Source organism: Acomys russatus, chromosome 30, assembly GCF_903995435.1.
Source record: "Acomys russatus chromosome 30, mAcoRus1.1, whole genome shotgun sequence".
NCBI classification, from domain to species: Eukaryota; Metazoa; Chordata; class Mammalia; order Rodentia; family Muridae; genus Acomys; species Acomys russatus.
The window spans coordinates 13,979,022-14,005,376 of NC_067166.1; the positions used below are offsets into that span (position 1 = coordinate 13,979,022).

Consider the following 26,355-nt stretch of genomic DNA (forward strand, 5'->3'; position numbering starts at 1 on the left):
AGAGGAAGAGATGGAGAAAATAGAGTGTTAAGTAAGATCTCCTAACCCCCTCTTTTTGGGGGAGGGAGTTGAAGAACAGAACATGCTGACTCCATGTGTGTGGTTTTCATGTGCATTTCTATGTGTAGATCCATGCTTGTGCAGCCACGAACATTGCTGGGAGTTGCCTGGCAGCAGCAACCACGACGGGGGGGGGGGGGGGGGGGGGGGGGGGGGGGGGGGGGGGGGGCCTGGAGCGGAGGGGGTCATGTCTGCACACTAGGGTTTCACTCGACACTTTGCTACTTTGTCCCGGTTCATCTTGAGCACATGTTGGTCGCTTTATAAAATTTCAGTGCTTAATTCAGCAAAACCAAATGTGTAAAATTTGGCATCTTATATAATTGCATTTCCCAGGGTTGCTTCCATTTTGATAGTGATGTTGATATCCCTGCTTTTGGAGAGGCGAGGGGTGTAGGAGGTGGTGGTGCATGGAGCATTTAGAAAGTGGGTGTGGCCATAACAGAGTTAGGCCACTTTTGGTTAGGATGGAAACAATGTCTGGCTGCACATCTGGCATGACTGTGTGGTGTTACTTATTTTTATCTTCATGCCCACAATTTACATATGTAGATGGAGTTTTTTCTGAAGGACTGAGGTGTAACAGCACTGCAGAAAAGGAGTGTGCCACCCATAGCAGTGGGTGTTAAGATCATCGCCAAGCTGTCAAATCTCTTGGTCTCCACTCCAGCTGGTCTGTGTGTTATTAGCGAGCATCGTTCCCAGGGCTGTTTCAGTGAAGGAGGGAAAACAGACCTGGGAGCTCCAGCGCTAAGATTGAGCCATTTCAAATGTACGCTTTTAAGAAAACTAAATGTTGAAAGATCCATAAAACACTTCATGCAAACTTTATAAAGCGTTTTACAGCAGGCTTACAACTTCAGGAACATGAAGCACTTTCAGCCCCAAGGTGCCGCGGTTTGCCTTTGGGGGCAATTTGTTCCTGCTTCAACCAACAGGTGCTCAGAGACCCTGTGTGCTCCTAAAGTGGAGCTGGATGAATGCCTGACGTCGGCTGCACGCTGGCAGAGGGGCGTCCAGCCAAATCACTTATGGGGCGTTTCTTATTGTATTGTATTATTGTTGTTAGTGTGTGCGTATGCAGTATTGAATCCTGTGCACGTTAGCATGCAGGGGTGCGTGCGACATGGTGCACATGTACAAGCCAGAGAGCAGCTTTTTGGAGTTGGTACTCGCCTTTCACTGTGGGTTTTGGGGACTCAGAAGGCAGGCCATCAGGCTTGCAAAGCCCACCCTTTTCACTGCTGAGTCATCTTGCTGGCTCCAAACCTAGTATGTTTGGAAACAATCATTATTTATTATTTAAAGATGTAAAATAATTTTTTATCCTATGAGGATGATAATAGATTAGGCTTTAGTTTTTAAAAATACAGTGAGGAAGGTGGCTAGAGAATTGGTTCAGTAGCTAAGAGCTTCTGGTCTTCCAGAGGACCAGAGTTCAGCTTGGTTCCCACTACCCAGTTAGGCAGCTCAGAACTGTCTCTAATTCCATCTCTGTGCTCTGACTTTCTCTGGCTTCCAAGTGTCCCTTTACCTCTGCATATGTACTGTGCCCCATCATATTTGCGCATAGAATAAAAATAAAATCAATTTAAAAGCACCCTTTTAAAAAAGTTACATTGAGATGGTGTTTATTGTTCCTGTAGCTCATCTGTGTAAAGTGTCCGTTCAGTGTCCAGTGTGCACTTGAAGCTAGGCAGTCATTACCACACTCTGAACTTGTGTCATCTTGGCTATTGCCAGTTAATGCCAGTTTCCCTCCACACCCAGTCAGAGTCCCGGCACTTACTAAGTCACCTGCTGTCCTATGGCTTTGCCTGTTCTCTGTACCTTCTGTGTGAAGGGAACCATGTCACACATGGCCTGTATAACTGTCCTCTCCCACATGTGTGTTTTCAGGCTTTGGGTATGTTGTCTGCATTGGCTCATTCCTTTTTTTTTTTTGAGACAAGGTTTCTCTGTGTAGCTTTGGCTGTCCTAGAACTAGCTCTGTAGACCAGGCTGGCCCCAAACTCACAGTGATCCTCCTGCCTCTGCCTCCTGAGTGCTTGGATTAAAGACGTGCGCCACTACTTCCCTTCTGGCTGCTCATTCCTTTCTATGACAAATACCATGTTTGTCCATATATCAGTTGGTGATCATTTCACCAACTGTTTTTTGTTTTTCTGATTATTTCCACTGTTATTGTTTGAGATAGGTTTTTATTCTGTAGCCCAGGCTGGCCTGGAACTTTCTATCTATGTAGCAGGAAGATAATCTCAAATTTGACACCAGCGTGTGTTATATAGATTACAAGTCTAGTTTTTAATATTTTTTCCTACAAGCTTTTATATGCATGTGTGTTTATTTCTTTCAAGTCTGTATTTAGGAGTCATCCAATTTAACCCTTTGGGAGCCATCAAGCTGGGAAGAGACTGCTGCTCTTCATGTCTTACCTGCAGTGTCCCAGGGCGCTAATGTCTCCATATTCTTACTGTGTGCCATTAAATAGATAGGGCATCCTAGTGGTGTGAACTGGTTCTGATGTCTCATTTAGGTGTTGCTTTTTCCTAACTATAAACCCCACTCTGGGATGAGGGCTGTGCTGGGTTAGTCCAACCTCATAACAAGGCTGCTTTTACCTTAAAATGGCTGTTCTTAAAACAGGGGTGTGGGTACCAGAAGTGTTGGTGCCAGGGACTGGCTGCCCAGGTATCCAGGTTCTTCCCAGAGTAAAGAATTGAAACAGAGGGACAAAGAAAGTAAAGACTCAGGAAAGGGAGGCGCTGAGGCAGAAGCGGACTCAGAAAGCACCGAGTTGGCAAGGGTGCTGTTGCCAGAGCTGGAAGACCATCTTACAGACCTTGGGTTGGTCTTTTGTGGGACCCCTGGAGGCTCTCCTCTCTGATCCTCCCCTTTTTCTTTCTTTAGTTTTCTCTTTCCTCTCTTACTTCATCTCCTAGCAGGTCCAAATGATCATTGACCCAGGGAACTAACAAAGGCGAGTGACAGTTTCCCAGCTGCAAAGTGGGACTGTTATCTCTCTATAGTCCAGCCACTGGGTGGGCAGGTAGTCCTGGGTGCCCCGAGCAAGCCATGAGATGAAGCCGCTAAGCAGCATTCCTCTATGGTCTTTGCTCTAGTGACCGCTTCCCTGGTTGCCTGTTCCCTGCCATCAGCTCAGAGCAAGCACTAGGCGGGGACATGAAGAGCTGACTGTAAGCAAGCCTGGCTGCAGACTGCTTAGACAACACTGCAGAGATCCAGTCTGTCATGAGCATGCTCAGACCATCAGGAGTTGGATACTGTGCTACATTGCACAGAGCTGGTCCTAAGAGTGGAGAGCCACACTGGAGATCTTACATTTTAGCTGCTTTTGCCCTAAAACAGGCTGACGGCCGTTTTAAGATTAGATGTCTTCCTAGCCATCCCAATATGAGTCCTACACAGGTGTTGGGCCCATAAGACCTACCCTTTTAGCCACGTGAAGAGCTTTCCCCGTCTCCCAGCAAAGCCATCCCTCCCCCAGAGCACTCCAGCTGCAGCTTTTGCTCTAAGTCTGTGAATTCATCCACAACCTGTGTGTCAGTAGCCTGTCCCCGTCACTCCCCGTGCAGCACTAATGGCTAGGATAGTGTCTTTTCATGAGCTCATTGGCCATGTGTGCCTTTTCTTGACCAACGCCCATTTGCATCCTTTGGCCAGTTCTGAGTTTTAGGAGATCTTTGTATATTTTAGATTCCAGGTGTATCCCTCCTGAGGTGGACGATTTGTGATTTCTTTCTTTCTTTTTCTTTTTCTTTTTTTTTTTTTGGTTTTTTGAGACAGAGTTTCTCTGTGTATCCTAGCTGTCCTGGACTCACTTTGTAGACCAGGCTGGCCTTGAACTCACAGTGCGATTTGTGATTTCTATGAGTTGTCTTTTGATGCTATTGCTTGCAACAGAAAAGTTGCTAATTTTGGTGAATCTGTGTTTTTCCTGTTTGTGCTTGTATTGTAGATTTCTTATCTAAAATTCTTTACATGAAAGATTAAAAGCCCAAATAACACCCCAGGTTAAGTCTTACATTCTTAATACTTACACCATTTTAGATCTTACGTGTCTTAGAGTGAACTTTTGTACAGTTAAGAATGTGTCCAAGCTACACAGAGAAACCATGTCTCAAAAACAAAAACAAACAAAAAACCAGTTTAGAAAGAAAGTGTCCAACTTCATTCTGCGTTAGATACTCAGGTCTAGTCCCATGGGTTGAAATGAATTTTCTTCCCCTCATTTCATTGTATTGCCAAGATTAACTAGCTGCAAATGATTAGATTTATTTCTGATCACTCAGCTCTCTTTAAAATTATTGTTGTTGCGTTTTTTTGTTTGTTTAAGAGAAGGTCTTACTATGTAGCCTTCACACTTGCTGTTTAGATGTGGCTAGCCTCAAAGTCACAGAGATCTGTCTGCGTTTCCCTTCCAAGTGTTAAGATTAAAGGCATGCACCACCGCACCCCAGTTTTTATTATTGTTAGTGGTGTGTGTGTGTGTGTGTGTGTGTGTGTGTGTGTGTGTGTGTGTGTGTGTGTGTTTGCATGTGGTAGTTGGGTTTTGTCAACTTGACACAGACATCTTGGAAAAGGGAATCTTCAGATTGGCCTGTAGGCAAGTCTTTGAGTCATTTTCTCAGAGTGGTGGATTGGGACGGCCCCGCCCACTGCAGGAAGTGCTACCCAGGGGCAGTGGTCTTAGGTTGTCTGAGTAAGCCATGATGCTAAACGGTGTTCATTCCTGTTCTCGGCTTTAGTTCCTGCCTCCAGGCTTTTGCAGTGAGTTCCTCCTCTCCTGACTTCCTTTAGTGAGGAAGTGACCAGAGAGTTGTGAGATAAATAAACCCCTGCTCCCCCGAGGTGCTTTTGTTCGTGTTGTTTTAACCCAGCAATACAAAACTTAACTAGAATGGTATAGGTGCCCACAAAGGCCAGAGGTGTAGAGGTGCTTATGAGCCTTCTGACGGGAGCGTTGGGAACCAAACTCAGGCGCTCTGCAGGAGCAGTAAGCACTCTTAACTGCAAGGCTACCGCTTATTATTTGTAAACAATGTTAGGCTTCAGTATGGGGAAGCTGGCAGTCACCTACCTGGGGACTGGCAGCTGGTCTTTCTGAGATGGTTGACCCGTCTCTAAGTGGTGACGAGGTTAAATGTTCATAGATATTTGGTTGTAATTGGCACAGGCCTGCAGTCGATTCTGATAGAGACCTGAGAGATGGTCCTGTGCACACACAGTCACAACATATACTGTAGCAGTAGTTACTGGGGCAATCCGTCTGTCAGTAAGTCTGTTCTGTGGCAGAAGCATAATTCCCCACCATCAGGATCACGTTTAGGCTCTAGGAACTTTATTGGAAATACATTTGATTGGATTTTAAAAAATAATTATTGATTTCTTTTGTTAAAGTGTGGGTCAAGGCCTGGAGAGAAGAAGCCAGTCAATAAAGTATTTGCTTTGAAAGCATGAGACCCAATTCCAGCCCTAGACAGAACCCATATAAAAAAGCCAGGCATGATGGCTCAATCTTAAAACCCAGTGCTGGTCAGGCAGGTAGATGCCTAAGGTTCTGTGGCTTGCCAGACTGGACCACTTGGCCAGTTCCAGGTCATTGTGACATCTTGTCTCAAAAAAAAAGGTGGATGCTACCTGAGGAATAATATCTTCCCACATACAGACGCACATGTACACACATGAGGGGGAAACTGGTGTTCTTGTTATTTCCACTTGGGCAATTTTGGTAGGACAGTTTCTTAGGTTGGCTTTGCTATTGCTCCTCAGTTTGGTCCTGTCCTCACCTCTGCAGAGCTGTGGCTGTGGGCATCTTGTTTCTAAGAGTCCAAATCACAGTGGATGTAATGACAGTGACTGCCTCACCAGCTGGGAGAAACTGCCCACGCATCATAGCATCTGTCACAGGACTTGGCAGGAAATGCTGCATAAATGAGCAGCTGCCTTTGTTGATGTTTGCTCTTCCTTCTGAGTGGCTCAAAAACTGCCCAGTCCCCCTGGAAGAAGATAATGAATTGGCAGGCAGAAAGGCAAAAAGGAATAGTTTGTTTTTCTTTTTTGGGGGGTACCCAGATGCCAAGTTTGAGTAATGAAGCTGCTGCAGTTTCCCTGAGAGCCTGTTGTCCCTCAGAGGAAGTGCATCTTTGTTTTCCCACCCCTGGGGTTTCCTTAAGCAGTGGAAAGAGAGCAGGCCACCAGGCAAGTCTCCCCAAGCAAGTGTCACCACTCTGGGATCTGGAAGCCTTGGCTGAGATGCTCTGAAGTTTCCTTGTCAAGAGCACAGCTCAGTACCAAAGCAATTGGAAAACCCTGCACTGAGTGACGTCACTGCTCACTGCGAGCTGAGTGTGCATTCTCTGCTTTCTGATTCTGTGGCACACTGGACTCGGCATCTGGGATGCATAGAAACACTTCCTTTCTTAGGTTTCTTTTGTGCGGTCAGTGATGTGTGAAGTAACTACTGGCACGTGTGGGCAGCTCTTGGCGTCTGCTCCGTGCTCCAGGAGGCTCCATTGCTGTGCAGGGCAGAGAGCAGGGAGTTGAGCTCATCTCTTGGGCTTCAGGAGAGCTACTGTCCCCCAGGGTGTCTGTCTGTCTGTCTGTCTGTCTGTTTATGCATGAACAGACTTGACATTGCTCCCCTGATCTTCTGCTTATTTTGTATTTCCATGACTTTTTCAAAACCGTATATTCTAAATTTTTTTCTTTCTTCTTTTTTGAGACAGGGTTTCTCTGTGTAGCCTTGGCTGTCCTGAACTTACTTTCTAGACCAGGCTGGCCTTGAACTCACAGAGATCTGTCTGCCTTTGCCTCCCAGGTGCTGGGATTGCAGACATGCGCCACCACGCCTGATATATATCCTGATTTTTGTTATGATTTTAAAAGTAGAAGCTATCCATGCAAACATTTTAAGGGGAATATTTTCTCATTTGTGAGAAATACTTGTCGGACAGGGTGGCGCATGCCTGTAATCCCAGCACTAGGGAGGCGAAGGCAGAGGCAGGTGGATTGCTGGGAGTTCGAGGCCAGCCTGGTCTACAAAGTGAGTCCAGGACAGCCAGCGCTACACAGAGAAACCCTGTCTCGAAAAGCAAACAAACAAAAACAAAAAGAGAAATACTTGAGAGAGTATTGGGCGTTATGGGCTGTGTTAGTCAGTTTCCTAGCTATAGCAATACCTGAGGTAACTTAAAAAGAGGGAGGGCTTCTTTCTGTCCTGGATACAGAGGGTTAGTCCACATCACTCGTTCACTTGCTCTGGGCCCACAGTGACATGATGCATCGTGGAGGATTATGTATTACGTATTATGCATACACAATAAGGAGAAAGCCCCTCTCATGTGGCCACACAGAAAAGAAACACGAAGGATGCTGGGGGTCTCAAAGTTCCCTTCAAAAGCACCACATCCCATAACATTCTTTCCACTAGACCCCACCGCTGAAAGGTTCTGCTTCCTCTTTCTAACCCATGGTCTGGTGAGTTACACACGCCCTGAGGGACATTCAATATCCAATGTAGAACAGTCGGAAGGATTAAAGGAATCTGTGCCAAGAACTGAGGACCCTGTCTGACACAATGCAATTCCCATTGTTTAAGGACATTTTAAGAATGCTTTTCTGAACAGTATGGCAGTGCTGTGTCTGCAGAGCAAGCTTCTGCACTGGTCTTGAGGGCAGCGGAGGAAGGCTAGCGTCCATCCAAGGGCAGCAGAAGGATGCGAGCATCCAGCAGGCTCCACCAGCCTCATGTGCATGCACTGCCTGCAAGATCTCCTTGACTTTATGGTTCTTTATGGGGCAGGTGGAAGAGAGTCAAAACAGTATAGTCTAGATATCCCAGAGATCTGGTATGGAAAACTGACTTCTGAAACCAGATGGACTTTGGGGTTAGAGATTGGGATTTTGGTCATTCCTAATGTGGCTTTTGTAATAGTTGACTTTTCAGTGACCTAGGTTTTTGAAAAGTGGTGATTGTGACTCAGTATAGAGTTCCTGTTAAGATTATGATTAAGTGAAAGCCCTTTGATGGGAGTCGGGGTGAGGGTGGGGTGAGGCTTGAAACCACACGAGTGATCAAGAACGGGGGCCACTGTTATGTATAGTAGGTGCTGGGCAGACAGTTTCTGTGGTTGTGATTATTACTTATTTCTGGCCATGTTGCCAGCTGTGCTTCCTTTCAGTTCAGGCATTTGCTATGTAAAGATGCATTTTAGTTTTATTTCACAAGAGCATCGACTCTCCCTGAGTATTTTTCTCAGGGTATTAGTCTTTGGAAAGCGTTGCCTGCGCTGTGTCCAGTGAGAAAGTTAGAGGTAAGAATCACATATGACTAGAGCAATATGATTATTTGTTTCCCCAAATCCCAAGCGTTTTTGGTCACAAAAAAAGCAAGCTAAATACCATAGAATTCCCAATTTCCCGTTAGTATCTGTGCTGTGTTCCTGCTGCTTACCATCTGCCCATATATAATTGGGAGCAGGTGGTAAAAGTTTAAGGAAAATTTATGGGATTAAGAAATAAAGTTAAGGCATTTGTGTGTGTCTGTGCGCGTGTCTCTCTCTGTGTCCATGTCTCCCCACTCCGCCCCCCCCCCCAACCTGGTGTGTGGGTGTGTGTTGAAACGTAAGGTCTGTTTCTGTTCATGCAGAACAGAGGACAACTACATTGCAAAAATACTTGTTGCAGATGCAGAGAGGCAGGGAACACGGCACATTGCCCAGCTACCTGGGAGGCCACAGAGGTAGGCTGGACTTGGTCCTTTGTGGCTTCCTTGAGAGTGGCCCAGGCCATCGTGCATGTTAGGGATGAGGTGGGTAATTTCAGGGGCCTCTTGGTGGTTAGTCTGGCTCAGAGCCTGGAATAAATTGATAGAGGGCGATTCCTTCCTGGAGTGTAAGAGCAGAGGGAGGAGAGGCTTTTGCTTTGGTTTGAAGTTGTGCGGTCAGGGAAAAAGCTTGCTATTTCTAGCCATTAACTAGCCCTGGGTGGGGCAGGCCCCCCCTCCCCATCAGTAAGACCTCAGATACCTGTACATTGGAAATACAGAAAATCTGTTCTTGTAAATTAGAAGACAGTCACAATTGCATTTCAGCCGTAGTCCTCTTGGGGTGGCATGTGACTCATAAGTGTTCTCAGGAGTTGAGTGTGAGCGATCCCGGTTATGGATAGGAAGGCATGCTTCTGGGATTGGGTCCAGCCTGCCTCCACTTTGCTCTTGCTGGACTTGAGTACTACAAATTCTCAAGTGTTTTTACAGACACTAAACTTGATCCTGCTGACGAGAAGTACAGCAAAGCTTCACTTCCTGCCGAGAAGTCACCTTGAGACAGCGGCCAACTGGCCAGTGGTGTGATTCTTTCTTCCTCTGGGGGACAGCACAGTAGGATGTTCCCCGTGGCAAAGCAGTGTCTGTTTACAGCTGCACAGAGAGTGAAGAGTTGACTATCTTTATCAAAGCTAGTATTGAAACTCACTTTACAGCATTTTCTTTTTTTTTCCTTTTTCCTTTTTTTTTTTTTGGTTTTTCGAGACAGGGTTTCTCTGTGTAGCCTTGGCTATCCTGAATTCACCAGGCTGGCCTCGAACTCACAGCGATCCACCTGCCTCTGCCTCCCAAGTGCTGGGATTAAAGGCGTGTGCCACCATGCCCGGCGTAGCATTTTCTTCTAGTAATTATTGACTTTGCTAAAGTTATTCTTTAGTTTATGCTAATAGAATTTATTTTATAAATAAAACAAGTCTTTGTGGAATGTAACAAACTCAATTGACTTCAACATTCTATTCTTTGATTCTTCACTAAAATTTTGCATGTTCATCTAATTAAAAAATACATGTAGGCAGACTAGGGATGTAGCTCAGTAGTAGAGTGCTTCCTTAGCTTGGTAAAAGTCAGGGTTCTGTTTCCAATACCCCAAGAAATAAAACACCCAAGCCCCAGGAAATAAAACGTATAAATAAAATTCAAGCTTAATGTTGAGAACCTGGAAAACTAGAAAATGGCAGAGAAACAAAGGTCACATGACACTTCCCAGCCCTGAATGGTGTTTTATCTTTCCCAAGGATGTGCTTCTTAGCTTATTTTTGTATTATGACTTCTTAAGACTGCATCCTAGTCTGTTCTGATCATCCAGTTATCCCAAAGTTGTGTTTGGTCTCTCTGGAGACTTGCTTGCTGTGTTCACCATCACTGAAGGGGCCCTTTGAATAAATATCTGGGGACATTGGCTGGCTGTCAGCCATGTGACAGGCTGTAATTTACTCACAGATTGAATTTAAATCTGCACCGGCTGTTGGGCTGGTTTCTGTTGTCCACTGTGGGAACATGTCACAGTACGGGTTCCAGGTAGGATTCTGCGGCTTAGGATGGAGCCTGGGAACCCCCAGGGATGCCCATGGTGCTGGTCCAGGGGCCACAGTGGGTGGCTGTCCTCTACTTCATTTCTCTGTTCCTCACCAAGGCTGCTCAGGATCTCCAGCCCTTCCCCACCGTGCCAGGCATGTACCCTCACTGTCACCCAGGCTTTACCCTGCTCACTCCAGCAGGCTAACGCGCTCCCCCTGCCCGCTTAGCCCCCTCCTGTCACCACCAAATCAAGAACTCAGTGTTTTGTCATTAACTTCCTATTCTGTTGCCTTCACCCCACCAGCTTCCTGTCTGGGAGCTCAGGTCTAGGGCTGCCTGATCCTCCTCCTCCACGGAAGGTGGCAGTTCTCTCTTCAGAGGCATTATGGCTCAGCCATCTTGGACCCAACCTGACTGCCTCCCTGAAAACCAACACCTTGGGTTTTCCTTCAAGAAGGAAAGAGGAATGAAACAGGTGTAGAGTCTTCAAAAACAGCTCTTCGTGTTCAGTCCACAGTCATTCCCTCAGATGACTAGAGAAATGCTGGGTTTGACTTTGCAAATAACAATAATTAAGATTCATTTCCTGACTGCCTCTCCCTTGGGCCTGTGTGCCTCCCAGCCCAGTTAACAGCTCCACAATGTGTGTTTCCTCCTGGCTTTGAGACCTACACATTTGACTTTGATGCTGGGGAGCTGACCCTCACAATCAAGGGCCGATTAAAGAGTTCTGCCTTTTAAAATTAGAGGGAGCACTACTTCCAATGCGAGCAATGATCTGTTTCATGAAAATGATCCAGGGAAGCCTCTCTTTAGATCCCAAGATAGCCCGACGCCTAAGAAGGAGGAAGATAATGTTGGAGCGTGGTGGGAGGCCCTGGTGAAGGCTATTTTCTTTTCTGGTGTTTGGTAGAAGTTGCTCTTTTATTTAATTCCCCCATCCCAGACCCCTACTGTTTCTGGGAACAGAATCCAGGACTCCAGGCATCTTCCCTGGGCCCTGGGTTCCTTTGCAGGTACATTTTAAGAACCTTTTAAGTAATCAGTAGGCCACTTCGCAAGTTGGTCATGCAGGGGGAGTAGTATGTATGTGATGGTTGTCCTATGAGCTGGTGCATTGGTGGCAGTGTACCCTGATGGTCAGCACCCCAATACCAGCTATTTAGAGTTGGGCTCCACCTAGCCTTGGAAAGAGGACCTGGTTCAGATGGGTGAAAGGTTCTGGGACAGTGTTTGTAGGTGGCTGCACAGAGCTGCATTTGGAAAAGACAGTGTGTGTGTGGTACTTGCTTTGGGGACAAGTCCATACCGATTCTTTGCATTTCATTTGTAAGTGGGAGGAGGTGGGTTTCTGTGATGAAAGGGGAGGAGCCAGGATGAGGATTCCTGACGCTTTGAGGATTGATGGATGGGAAAGTTAACCGTGAGTTCTTTCTCAGCTGTAGGGAGCCAGTGCAGCTGCGGCTCTGGCTCCAAAGGAAGACTGCCCAGTAAGCCCTCTCCTGTTCCCACAGCCCTGCACCCAGAGCGCAGTGCCCCGAGGGGTGAGGGCAGCCTGTGAGGTTGGTGTGGGCCTTTCCTCTGTCTTCTTGCCCCTGCTGCTGCCCCTGGTGCTATCCAGACACTGGTGGGTTTCCAAACCAGACACTGGTTGCCTGACATTTCATTTTCTGATTTACATATTTATTCATACGAAAAAACTTGCCTGTTTATTGGGCATTTTGTGAATCCTAAAAAGGGATATCATATGGCATCCTGACTGCCTTAAGCAGTCTGAGGTAGGTAAAGTGTGGGCAGAGCTATCACTGTGAGACAAACTTGGAAAGGACCCTCGCAAGCATGAAGCCCCGGGGTCAGTCCCCACCAGCGTAGCGGAGGGGAGGCGGGAAGAGCACAAGTTCAAGGTCATCCCTTACAACATACCGAGCTCAAGGCCCAGACTTTGTGAGATCAGCTTCAAAAACAGACCACAAAGTGAGAGCCTCTCACAGACTGCACTTGACTACCAGCCTTCCTGTGGTGTGGACGGGGTGTGACCGGTAGTTGGTCCCACACAGAGGGTAGGTAGGCTAGGGAGGGAGGTTCCTCAAGGCTAGGCCCTCCCTGATCTGAATACAGCCGTAGCTGTGGGAAGCCTCCTGCTTTCGTGGCCAGCCTGGGTTTAGGGCGTTTGTTATTCTCTGTCTTTTGGTTTTTGTTGGTTGTAATAAAAACCTTTCAAATGCCCCAGAGCCTCAGTGCCGTTGGCTAGGATGAGCAGAACGCTGCTTCATCTGTTTGCTGTGACTTCGCGTAGCAATTTTGAACGTCCAATAGTACATTGCATTGCGGAGGTGTGGAACCCAGAGGCCAAGTTACTGGCCGAGCCCTCTCCAGAATGTGGAGTTGTTCATGTTTGTGGAGTTTTTGTTTGTCCACTGATATCTAGTGTTCATTGGTAAATTTACCCTTGAACTAAATCACCTAGCCTTTCTAGACGCCCAGTCTCCTTTTAGGAAAACAAGAAGACTGGATCACACCCAAGGCGGTCCAACTACATTGTCGGACATACCTCAGGTTGGGTTGAATTTCCAGGATGCTAAGCTTACGTGACATTTATCTACTAGAATGTGAACTTGCCAAGGGCAGAGCAGAGACTATTGTCAGATGCCGGGGCATGGTTGGTTACTAGGTAACCATTGGTTATGTGACTGGTGTCTTGACTGTAGGGTCATACTGCATCCAAGTCCATCCCCCCCCTGCCCCCCCCCCCCCCCCCCCCCCGGGCAACAAACCTTGCTTGAGAAGAAGTGTGTTCCCTGTGAGTCCATCACACTGGCGCTTCCGAGCTCGAGCCCCTCCCGCCTCTGAGAGCACCGAAATGACCTCATTGCGGTTCCCAGGCCAGAGCAAACTTCTCCATCTTTTTGGCTGTGTGACCGTGTCTCTAGCCTGGCAAGCGCTCTGTGGCCTGGCAGGCTTTGGGAACTGGCACTCAGTGGTTCTTGGAAAGGGCACCCCAGATCTCTCCATCGCAGCATAGTGCCCATGACACAGGAGGCAGATTTAGGTTTAGAGTTTCAGTAACTGCCAGTTGATAAGCTGTTGTTTATAAGGTAAGATAAGCGGATTCTCTTTCCGCCTTTGAGGAGAGTGTTTAAAACTAATTTGCGGTGGTGATTTACACTCAACGAATGCTTTTCCTATTTCTTCAGATTTTTCCATTTTGAATTCAATGGATTCATTTCCAGGCAACTTGAGCCCAGTCCCTGCCCCGCTTTCTGTTCTACTGTAGATCTCTCTCTCTTCCTTCCTTTCATCTTTCTTTCTTTCTTTCTTTCTTTCTTTCTTTCCAATCAGGCTGGCTTCAAACTCACAGAGATCCACCTGCCTCTGCCTTTGCCTCCTCCCTGAGTGCTAAGATATGCACCACTGTGCCCGGAGGTATTTTTTCCTTAATGGGCACATGATGTTCCTGCTTCCTTACCCTCTCTTCACTTATAATAAAGGAATAACAGTAGCTTTAGTTGGATCCTGTGCAGGTGTTTTATGTCCACAGAGCCACCTTCCTCATGTTGGTAGGATATTCTTCAGGGTTCAGACTATAGTGTGTGAACATGTTGCTCTTGCTCTTGCCTCTAAATCAGTGGCTTTCAGCCCAGGGGTCTGGTGGTCCTGAGGATTGTATGAGTTGGGTGGGAGAGGGAGGGATGCTACTGCCTCTAGCTGTGGAGGCCCAGGAGAAGGCTAGGGCCACTGCTGAATGTGCCACAGAGCACAGGCCATCTTCTACAACAGGGACCCCCTGCTCCCCAACCGCAGCATCAATAAGGAAGCTTGTTCACAATGCTCTGCCTGTCAGGCATGCCTGCTTTCTATTGAACTCAGAGAAATGTAGAATTCACTCACCTTTAACCTCAAGTCTTGTCAAATCCCTTTACCAACTGACTGGAATGTACAGCCATCCCACTTACCCATTGGGGCATATGGTCAAAACCCATAGAAGACACCTGCAACCATGGATAAGTAAGTAGTACCAATTTTACATATACCTTATGCTTTTCTCTATGTAAATTTTGTTTTAATTTATATTAGGCACAGTAAAAGGTTAACAGTACTAAATTAGAATAAAATCAAACTACTCTAACAATACACTGGAGTACAGCTTACTTCAGACTTATGAATTACATGTTCCTGGATGTTTCTACTCAGTGCTTTTAGACTTGGGTGAAATCACAGGGGAGGAACCACCACTGTTTTATGTGGTGTTTTTGGTAAGGTCTAGAAACAGAGATGGTGGTGTGATGGAATGATTGAAAGACTCCATCTGCTGTCTGAGAGCAGAAGAAATCCATACATTTTCAAATACATAATAAACTCCATCTGCTGTCTGAGAGCAGAAGAAATCCATAAACATTCTTTCCTGTGGAAAGTAACCCTAACCTCGTGAGAAAAAAGCTTCCAAAAGAACAGCTCTGTCCAGGGCCCCAATGTAACTCTATCACAGGTGCTGGCTCCATGTGTTCACAGCCCGGCCATGGCTTTCTCAGGCTTGACCTGGTGGCCAAGGGCACCGAATTGATCTTTGACTGTACTTTCTGCAGAAACCAGAGCGTTCTAGGGTATTGAATGGACCTCCTCTCTGGCGGTCCCCAGTGCCCTGCTATCTGGCATGGGAACCACTGAGGAGCCTGGCAGCCCGAGGGCAGTCTTGAACCATGGTGGGGGAGGGGGTGGGGGAGGAAGTCAGGGAGCAGAGAAAGTATCCTTTCGAGGCTCTGTGCTACACAGAGCTCTCTTTGCGGGCCTGACCTTTTAGGTAGCTATTTGATATTTTCATTTAATTTATAATTGTTTTAGCTCCTACCAAGTAGAGGTTTACTTACCCTGTTTATACACAGAAAATATTAGCAGTGTAACAAATTTATTTGTTATTTTTGCTAAGGAATCAGTCATGATCTTAAACCTACTAGGTAAATATTCAACAATGGGGCCACTTCCCCAGTCCTAATGGCTTTGTTTTTTCCATCTTTTACCATCTTCACCATTTTTAAGGGTAAAGTAGACCCTTTTTTATGTGCCTCGGTTACCTCGTGGTCTTCCATTAATCTCCTGGATGAGGTAGAGTTCTTTTATTAGCTTGCTGATTCATTTAGCAAATGTTTGAGTGCACCACTTACAAGATGGAGCAGGAATGCTGTTTGTTTTCTTTCCAAACAGAAACTTGAGGCTGTGGCTTTCTGATTATAAGATGGGCACTTGTTACAGAGTTCAAAGAATACAGAGCAGTACAATCACTCCTAACCCTGTGGCTCTTCAGTGCTGTCGTCGACATGTTAATGCATCTTCTGGGTCGGGTGTGTTACTGTTGTTTTGTGTCTTGATTTTATCTCAAATGCTACAATACTCTGTGCTCTTGTGTTGTTAGCTGCTTTCTGTGGCCATACAAAGTCTTCCTGTATAGTTGGAATAATCAGTGGGTGTGTTCTAAATGTTAGTGTACCAAAACGTAAGCCATCAGCTCATCAATATGCTATTCATTGAACATTCAAATTCCCTTCCTTCTCCTCTTTTCCCTTATTTTTTCTTTCATTCATTCAATCTATCTATCGTCTATCTATGTATGTATCTATGTATATGTATGTATGTATGTATGTATGTATGACATCTATCTATCTATCTATCACAGGTTCTAGCTCTGTAGCCAAGATTGGCTTAAAACTCAGTGCAGGTCTCATGTCTCAGCCTTCCAACTCTAGACATGAGCCACCATGTACATCTCTTCTCTTCTTTAATGTGTCGCTCTTACAGATAGTTTTCTTTCCATGCTCTCTGGTGGAAAGGAAGTTCTGTGTTCACTGCTCCATTTTCAGGAGCAAATGCTGCTCTTAGTACACATGTATACAATAAATACTGGCTGAGTGAGTGAATGGTCTGATTATTTCTGTAGAGCTGGGTGATAGCTGGGATTTTAGTACAGGGCCAGATTTGATGATGAGGTAGAGGGTTTGGTACCTTGGGAATTAACTAATCTGCTTGGTGGAAGGCTTGGAGAAGACTTCCAGGTCCCCTGCAGGTAGAAGTCGTAGAAGCCACATATGCCTGAGAAGACGGGGCAGACAAGGGATGTGACTTGTTGGCCCCTTACTCTGTAGAGCAGGGGAGGAAAATTGCTTCTTCCCTTGCTTATCCTTCCCAACTCAGCCAGTGTCCCTTTTAGAGGAAGCTAAAGTGGGGCCAATGTGATCTGTCCAGTTAATTCTTATGGATGAAATCCTGCCTCTTCCCTCACCAGCTCCTTCACCCTAAGTTGCATCACTTCCCTGAGCCCCAGTCTCAGCTCTTACACAGAATGACAGCAGGAGCAGCAGAGGGTAAGATATTGGTAGACGTTAGCTAATAGTATAGATTACATAGGCTTTGTGTGTATGGCAGAAATCCACTGTAAGCTGCCAAAGCAGTCAGTTTCCTTTGTGCAGATTTGTGTTACTTTGGCAGTCATTCTGAGGCGAGCCACAGCTGTGACTGGAGGGCCAGCTACAGTTGCGACTGTTCAACCCAAGGCTGGGTGGGTTTTTATACTTGTCAGTGAGCAGAAACGGATGGTACATCTGTAAACTGTGCTTTAGTCAGACGACTGGCAGTCTGAGAAGGTTAACACCCTAATGAAGCCACCCTACCATCTCCTCTTCAGCTCACAAGCTTTTGCAAAGACTAGAACAAAGACTATTGATTATCTTAGAGCTTAATCATGCCCTCTTGGGTCATGTGACCACCACATCCTGAGATTCATGATGTCTGCCATTCACACTTCTCCCTAAGCTCTCTGGCTCTCTGGGCTCCAGCACTTCTCAGACTCCTGAGTCTGGTGGTGTGTGCTGGCATCAGCTTTACCACTCTCCAGGTGACCCTGGCCTGGGAAGCCAACCCAGAACCATTAATAGTGTGCAAGTGCAGTCCTCCCTACAGTGTGGAATACAAGGTGCACTGTTCTCCGTGTCCTGTCACGTCGTACACACTATCTCAGCAGAAGGATTTTTCTTTAATCTCATTTCAGGATTTCAAAGGTGGTTGTAAAGAGCAGTACTGGGCATGCACTACCCGACACCCCGCTGCCACCTGCACCCCGTCTCCCTGTCCTCACAGGGGGATGAGCCCTGTATAAGCTCAATTGGAAGCTGTTTTTGAACCGTGGGTGGGGGAAAACCAGCTGCAAAGTACTAATTGAACAGTCTAGAATTTCAGGACCTAGGGCTGCCCACTTAAAAACACTGGCCTTCTGGGTTTCAGATCTGGGCTGTGTAAATCCTTTCTAATATGGTAAACAAAACAAAAACAAATAAGCAGAAAACTAAAGGTTAGTATTAAAAGGAGTGTGAGGGTTGAAATGGTGAGATGCAGGAATGAGAAATGAAAGGGCTTGTAGCTGGGTATAAGATAACCGCGCGGATAAGACGAAAGACCGGGCTCTGAGCCACTGTTGGCTGGAGTCTCCCGGGAAAAAACACAATACGCTGTTGTTTTCTCCTGCTTCTTCTTTTAGTAGTTATAATAGACTAAATTATAAGCAAGGATAATTAAAAAAAAACAATTCCATTCCTTTCCTACTTTATTCTGCATATTCCAAAAAGGTGAGCACCTCCGATGAACCTTAGACAAGGAGTTAGTTAAACATGAGGGAGCTTCAGCTACATCTTGGTAAACTATGATATGACTTAACTATCCACAGACAGTTAACGGAAAAGGCCGTTGGTAAAGTACTAGCTGGTTATGTGAATTTGAGAACAAAGGCTGTATAGTCTAACTTAACAGTTGGCAGACCTCACAAAGTCAGAGAGTAGCTAGGGCTAATGGCCAGTAGACAATAAGGTCAACAACCAGCAACAAGCCAGAGATGCAGAGAAGAGGGCATCAAAGCATTATCGCTTCTCTGAGGAGCAAGGTGTGAGCATGCATGGACATCTCCCTGCTATGAGGAGTCGAGGTGTGTGGAGCCTGTGGGCCTCGAGTGCCTCAACTTCACCATGTGCAGACAACTAACCAGACTTAGTAAAATTGGCTCCAGTCTCTGCCCAGTCAGACCATGAGTCCATCAACAAACAGTCCAGCACACCCCCTCCCATTACAGGAGCAAAGAGAACAACCTCGCTGCCTGTCCCCAGTCAAGTCCCTTTTGCTTGTATTCCAGAGCTCTGTGTTCTACAGTGGAGCTTTGGTCACTCGTTCTTCCTCTCCCCCTGTAATAACAAGTTTTAAAGCCCAACCTTTCGGTTGCTCATGAATTTCATTCCATGAGTTCATGAGAAAAGGACTCAGAGTTTAAAATTTGTATGATCATGGTTGCAAGCCCATCTGGATCCGAACTCCTGAGTTAAGCTTTACACTCAGGGATCCTCACCACCCCCGATTGCCCTCACCCACTCCAGGCCTGTTTTACAGCTGCCTGCTGTGAGCTTTGGACCCCACAGTTAGAGCTTGGGAACTGAAAGACTTGAAGAGAGGAGAGAGGATCTCGTGTATGTGTTAGGTACCACTGTATGTTTGTGCTTCCTGGGTGACACTTGTAGGCTTCCTGTTGTTTTGCTGTTGTCAATTTGTACTGCCGGCATGGACTTCCAGCTAATGAGGATATTCTGTGTTGACTTAATGGAAGTCCCTGAAGCCACTCCCAGCCCTAGCTTCCTGGCACATTTCCTCTTAGGCCTCCTCCATTAGTCCTTGGGAAGATGATTTCCCAGGGCTGGTGGCAAGGCCAGGGAGGGAGAATTGGCACTGGTATTCACTTTTTGTGGCATGCGTTTTGAATTCTCCTTAAATAAAGACAGCGAGAGCCCCTGCCTGCATTGTCTTCTCATTTGACCCCTTTCCCAGGCGAGGACAAAGCACCTCTGACTTACGGCCTGTGCTGTGCACTCGTCAGACGTGAAGTGGGCCAGTGAGAAGGACTCTAGGAGAGAAAGATTCTCCCTTGTGTTTTGATTGAGAGAGAGAAAGGTTCTTCAGAGGGAAGAGAATGGCGTGAGTCCATACTTGGCTTTTAAATTTGTTTATAGAAACATCTTCAATTTTGTTTTGTTTTGTTTCAAGACAGGGTTTCTCTGTGTAGCCTTGACTGTCCTGGACTCACTTTGTAGACCAGGCTGGTCTTGAACTCACAGTGATCACCTGCCTCTGCCTCTCAAGTGCTGGGATTAAAGGCATGCGCCACCACGCCTGGCACATCTTCAAATCTTATCACTTTTCTAAACTATTTAAAATTTCCTTCCCAGGGTGCATGTATTACTCTTTAAAAAGAAATATGACAGGGCTGGAGAGATGGCTCAGAGGTTAAGAGCACTGCCTGCTCTTCCAAAGGTTCTGAGTTCAATTCCCAGTAACCACATGGAGGCCCACAACCATCTGTAATGAGATCTGGTGCCCTCTTCTGGCCTGCAGGTGTACATTCAGGCAAAAACACTGTATACATAATAAATAAATCTTAAAAATCATTATTAAAAAAAAAAAAGAAAAAGAAATCTGACTACCTGTCAAGTAGGGTGCCGCTTGCCTGTGATCTCCACACCTGGAGGAGCACAAGACCTGTCTCCTATACACAGTAAGCTTGAGGTCAACCTGGACCTCATAAGATCCTGTCCCCAAAGCAAAGTAAAGCAAAAGCAACACACACACAAAGTGTTAACTTTAACACACACACACAGCGTGAGTGTTCAGAAGTAGGGATGTTTCTCTTCCCTCCCCGTATCTAGGTCCATCCTCCTGTAGTCACTGTTAGTAGTTTCGGATCTTTCCACGTGGCTCTGTGTACCTCTGTGCAAAGTTAGTCTGTGCTAGCATGTGCACCTGTGCTAGTCGGGGCTGCCACACTTAAGATCACCAGCCACGTGGCTTAAAGAGACATTCAGTTTCTCCTTTCCAGAGGCTGAAAGCTCCAGAACAAGGGCTTTGGCAGGTGGTCTTGTCATGAGTGGCCCCTTAGAGTTGCCTCACACAGCAGTCCTGTGGCGCCTTTGTATTCTCATCTTCCTCCTGATAGGATACAAGCACCTGGGGTCAGGGTTATCCAGTGATCCTGTTCAAAGCCTACCCTCTAAAGGCCGAATAAAAGCACAGTTTCGGGTGCGGGAGGGTAGTGCTTCAACACGTGAATTGTGAAGGAGACACCTGCTCAGTAGTACTAACCCCCTCACTTCAAAACAGTGTCCCATGTGTAGATAGCCCATAATTACTTTAACACTAGGCCTTGTGGAGATGGATCATAGGGCCTTTCCCAGTGTTTGTAACTGAGTCTTTGAATACTTGTAGGTGTGTGTCTGCCCGGATGAATTTGGAAGAATTGTAAACATTGGCCTCTGAAGAGTTTAAAAAGTATAAGGAGGAGAGCCCATGAGACCTCAACCCTACACAGAGAGCTACAGGCAGCTAAGGGGTGCCCAGAGCAGGAGAAACAGTCTTCCACAGGGAAGAGCACATCAAACAATCAGCCCTGAAAATGCACACACTAGAACCATCATACAGACTGAGCAGGTTGGTTGTATGTGTTCAGGAATATATGTGTATACACATATACACACGCAGCAACAACAATGAAAACAGAGGCCATGAATTTGAAGGAGTAAGGAGGAGTATGTGGGGAGCTTTGGAAGGACGGAAGGGAAGGGCAAAATGATGTAATGATAATCTCAAAAAATAAAAGGAGTGAAGTGAAAATTATAGGCCTTAGTCCTCTGTGATACGATGTTGGCAGGAAATTCAGAGTTCAGCATGGGGTTTGTGACGGTGGCCCCAGGGACTGGGGTTGCTTGTGCTTTTGTTTGAGGCGTTTGCCACTCACATGACTTTATACATTACTCACCCAGCATCCGTTTACTGAGGCAAGGATGGATAGCACTGCTTTGTTCACCTTTTATTTTTATTTTAGACAAAAAGGCTTTTAAAAAGAGTAGTTTTAAGCTCACAGCAAACTTGATTAGAAAACAGAAATGTTTTACATATTCCTCATCACCACAGAGGTGCGTCTTCCTCAGTGATGCTCAGCATCCTCCCATGGTGATCCTCCTCCTCCTCTTCCAGGATGATCAGTAGCATCCTCCCAGGACCAGCATCTTCCCATGATCACCACTCTTGGCCAGCGTCCTTCCAGTATGTTTGTTAACATCACATGAGTCTGTATCTCCCCTTTGTCCCCCCACAGTCCATAGATCATGTTACAGCTCAGCCTTGGTGCCATAAGCCCTATGATTATTTGTCTTACAAGCCTGACTTGTTTTGCCTTGCTTATGCCCTGATGAGCCAGGAATGAGACAGTGGCATTTGTCTTCAGGCTTGTGACAGTCTGGAGTTGTCTGAGGTGAAGAACAGGATGAGTGATATGCCTGTGTAATAAAACTCTGGAGGCAGGGGCTGGATGAAAGTTATTTTATTCTACGTTATGTGCTCCCCTAAATGTGGCCAGTCAGCACAGGTGGGGTAAGAGTTTCCTGGAATGCTAGTGTTCCTTTTACAGACACTGTTTTCAGTTTCCACCTGGAGCATTTGTCAGAATTTAGCTTAAGGCAATGCGTGTCTTCCCTTGTTTATTGGTATAGTTTGCTTTGAAGGGTGACTCTTGGTATGGTAGAATTGAATATAGAATTGTTGAATTGCAATATTTTTTAGGATTTTTATACAATATGTGCATACATATAAATGTACATATGTCTGGTTCTTGGCAGTACTGTGTTTAGACCCATGGTATTGCACATGCTAGGCGAATTCTCTACCACTGGATCATAGCACTATAAATAAGAGTAAAGTTTGACAAATGCAGTGTACACGTTGACATGTGGCTTTAATGAGAGACTAAGATTAAACTACTTGCTTCATTTAAGTGCTTTCCATAATCACATTCTTTCCGTCACTGTTTAGACAAATTTAAATGTCTGTATGTATTCGTTTTTCCCTTCTGTGGAGAGAGTAAGCTTAACCACTGATTCTGCTGTGGTAGTCCTATCATTAACACGAAGCATTCCAGCTAGTTCTAAAATACCTCAGTTTTAGAGTGTGGTTGCTTCGGGCCTATGACAAGCAGTATGTCACTAGGGGAGCATATAGCAAACAGAGAGAGCCAGGCCCCCACGCCCCCAGTTCCTTTCTGTGACCTGATCTTGCCTAAACCCTGCTCTTAGTCGGAGGTTCTTCACCTTTGGGTCACGAGCCCTGTGAGGGTCAAGTGACCCTCTTACACAGGTCGCCTAAGGCCATCAGGAAATGTAGCTGTTTACGATTCATAGCAATAGCAAAATTACAGTTATGAAGTAGCAACAAAAATAATTTTATTGTTGGGGGTCACCGCAGCATGAAGAACTATATTAAAGGTCACAGCCCCACTGGTGCTGGGCCAGGCTTTTACTACATGGTCACTTGGGCAGTGCTTAAGGTTCAAACTATAGCAAACTGCTTCTAAGGTAGTTTTTTTTCCAAACAGGCTAAGGATTTTTCACATTTGAACTTGGAATGCAGCAGATCTGGTTATCTGAGACAACATAGCTTGAAGGGAAGCTGGGAAAGAGGAGGGAGAGCCTGGAGAACCAACCTGTTTTGGGGGCTGGAGAAGAGAGAATAGAAAGAGAGGAAGATCTATCCTCGTGTGTAGAAAGAAGTCAGTAAAATCAGGGATTGGCCACTGGACCAAGTGGCCTGGGCATGTAGCTCAGCTGGTAGGATGCTTTGCCTGACATGTGTACAGCCTTGGGCTCAAGCCTAGCACTTACGGTGGTGGTGGCAGTACATGCTACAGTCCCAGCACCTGGGATAGTGAGTGGTTAAGGAAATGGCAGCTGTAGCTGATAAAACACATGTAGCTCACAGTGTGAGCTGCTGGCTTAGCAAGGAGAATTGCTTTTTTATAAAGTGATGGCCTCACTTAGCATTTTCAGTAAGATGGCTTGGAAAACTGAATACAAGATGCAGAGAAGATGTTAGCAAGAATTTGAAGCACTGTTAGAGTGCAGGACAGAGGCTCCAACACTGGCACTTTCATGAAGTGAGTGAGGTAGCTTGTGAGGTGACCAGACTTCTGAGATCTACGACAGCATTATAATTTGCAGTATTAACTCAATACCTGTCATTTAGTCTCCTTGTACATGGTGATTATAATGTGGTCTTGTAACTGGTGCTTGTTTTAAAGCTTTGCAAAGTCCCAAACTTCCTGATCATCATTTGCAAGAAATTGAACTTCTAGAGCTTAGGTTCACACTCATAATTTGCACTTTATGGTAAGTGCTTTTGTAGAAGCCCTGCTGGATAAAAGCTCCCGCCTAATGTCAGGTGGCAGTGTATAAGGGGCATGCAGCTTAAGTCTTGTTACCATTGTTATTTGTAAGTGAGGACACTGAGTCTTACTTATTGTGTATACAGTTCTCTCCCTGCATGTACACCTGCAGGCCAGAAGAGGGCACCAGATCTCATTATAGATAGTTATGAGCCACCTGGTGGTTGCTGGGAATTGAACTCAGGGCCTTTGGAAGAAAAGCCAGTACTCTTAACCTCTAAGCCATCTCTCCAGTCCCTGAGGAGACAGAGTCTTAAGAGGGTAAATGTCTTTATCTCTAGGTGACAGAGTCTAAGTCCCAGTCCACAAAGGCTGACTTCCAGCCCGAGCTGCTAGCCACTACCCTGCTGCCTTGTGTTTTATCAAAGGCCTAGTTTTTCCAAATAAAGGGGGTGGGGGGGGCAGAGAGAATATTGAATTGGTAAAGTTCATGCTGTATGAGCAGAAGAAACTGATTTGATTTCTAGGACCGACATAAAAACTGGGTGTGGCAGCCCACCTTTGGTTCCAGCACCGTGGAGGCAGGGACAGGAGGACACCTTGGGTTTGCTGGTCAGCTCTTCTAGGTGAATTGATGAGGTCCATGGTTAGTGGAAGACTTTGTCTTAAAAACTGAAATGGAGGCAAGACTCAGGAACAGCAGCCACTGTAGACCTCTGGCCTTTGCATGCATGTGCAGCACACATGGTCATGGGACAGTGACCTATTTTCCCAAGTGAAAGCCTTGCATACTCTTAGTGGTCCAGCAGGAGTTCTGTGCTCTCTGAGCCCGGGGCCCACTCATTAGCCTAGAAGGATTGCCCCAAGAAACAGCATGTGTGTAAGAGGTACCTGTCTTTGGAGTTTCCGGTGCAGGCTCCCTTCCTCAAGCACCACCTTCCCCCTCCCAGCACCCTCCTAGGTGGCACAGTTCGTACGTAGACTCTGGATCTTGACATTTGTGTTGTTGGGTCCAGCTTCTTGTTTTTCCTGTTCTTCCTCTCTCCTGTAGTCCCTTTTCTAGTTCTGAGCTACTGCTTCTGCTCTCAGCCAAGCCCAGAAACCTTTGTTTTCTTGTAAGTATAATGACTGTACTTCGGAGGAAGCCCCTTTCCTGTTTTCTCCTGGCCGTCTCCCAAGCCATTAGTGCTCATCCTTTGAGACAGTATCTGACTAGCCTAGCAAAAGCTCTGCCACGCACCAGACTCTTCTCATGTCCTGGGGTCGGTCACGATGACTAAAACAACAGTCATCTGTATCCTGGAAGGTCCAGCAGCTGAAAGCTGGGGCAAGTGTGGGTCTGTACATGGTGCCAACTGGGTCTCCTGGAACTTAGTTCAAATCTGACACTACCCAGATTCGGTACAGTCACCTCTGAACCTCCCATAGCCTATCTGTTTGGGTATAAACCTGAGTTCCTACCATTTCCACCTAGGGTTCAGTAATTTACTGAAATTGCTCACAGAAGTTAGGGAAAGCACTGTACTTATGTACGTATATTTCCCAGCTCATCACAAAGGTTACAAACACACAGCCAAATGTACAGGCTAAGGAGCCCCAGAGGGGGCTGACCCTGTATCTGCTTACACAGTGATGGGAAACATCTTGTCAGTGTACCCGAATATGTTTACTGACGCAGAAGTTCTGGATCCCACTGCTGAGGGGTTTTGTAGAGATGCCACTGGGTCTTATAACTGATTCAGTCATCAGCCGTTGGCCATTTAACTCAATCACCTGTTCTCTCCCTGAGATGAGAGAGTGGGGAGCTAAAATTCCCAGTCCTCAATCTCACGTGGCTGACTCTTCTCCTGACGGATCCCATCTTAAAATGACTGTGGTGAGGGGCTCACCAGGAGTCAAGCTTTAGTTGTAGACTTGGGTGTGGTTTGAAGGGGGCTTAGGAATAACACAGTGCTCCTCGCCCATCCTTGAAATTCCTGTGGTTTCAGAGGCTTCTGTTCCGTGACCTGAAGAGCGGGCCCATGTTTCTTGCTAAGTCACAGTATCACCCTGAGAGGATGTTTGTGTCTTTCCTAGTTGGCCTGCTGTTGCGGATCAGCTGGCTGTTCCCTCTGCTGTGGCTGCTTCCCTAAGGTTCGACAGTCTCGCACCACCCGCTTCATGTATCTACTCTACTTTGTCCTGGTCATCGGCCTCTGCTGTGTGATGATGTCACCTTCCGTGACGAAGCAGGTGAAAGAGCATGTAAGTTTGTGGGGTTTGGTAAGTTCTATGAGCAACTCGATTCAGAAGACTGGGTTCAACACCACTGCGATTTGAGGTTTGTTACTTGTCTGATGCTGTGATAAAACACTATAACCAAGGCAACTTATAGAAGAAAGAGTTGATTCAGCATATGGTCCCAGAGGGGTAAGAGTCCATCCTGGTGTTTTGACATGACAGCATGTGGTAAGCAGGGCAGTGGGGGGTTCAAAGCTCATACCTTGAACCATAGCACAAAGCAGAGAGAACAGAGTCGAAGTAGGCAAGGCATTTTAACTAGCCTGCCTCTCCTCCCCCTCTAGCGTACTTCCCCCACAAGGCCACACCACCTAAATCTCCCCAAACAGCACGACCAATCAACTGGGGCCAAGTGTCCAAGTGCCCGAGGCTCTGGGGGCCATCTCTCTCATGCTAACCTCTACACTTGGTCTCCTGAACT

At 46.3% G+C, this 26,355-nt stretch overlaps 1 protein-coding gene across 1 annotated transcript in view; it reads left to right on the forward strand.

Moving 5' to 3' along the window:
- The window catches only part of Serinc5 (serine incorporator 5), a 94,258-nt gene that overhangs the window by 22,673 nt on the left and 45,230 nt on the right, over window positions 1–26,355 (forward strand). Inside the window, exon 2 of the mRNA XM_051172621.1 lies at window positions 25,731–25,898. Within this exon, the coding sequence (XP_051028578.1) occupies window positions 25,731–25,898 (168 nt within the window). The remainder of the gene's footprint in view (window positions 1–25,730; window positions 25,899–26,355) is intronic.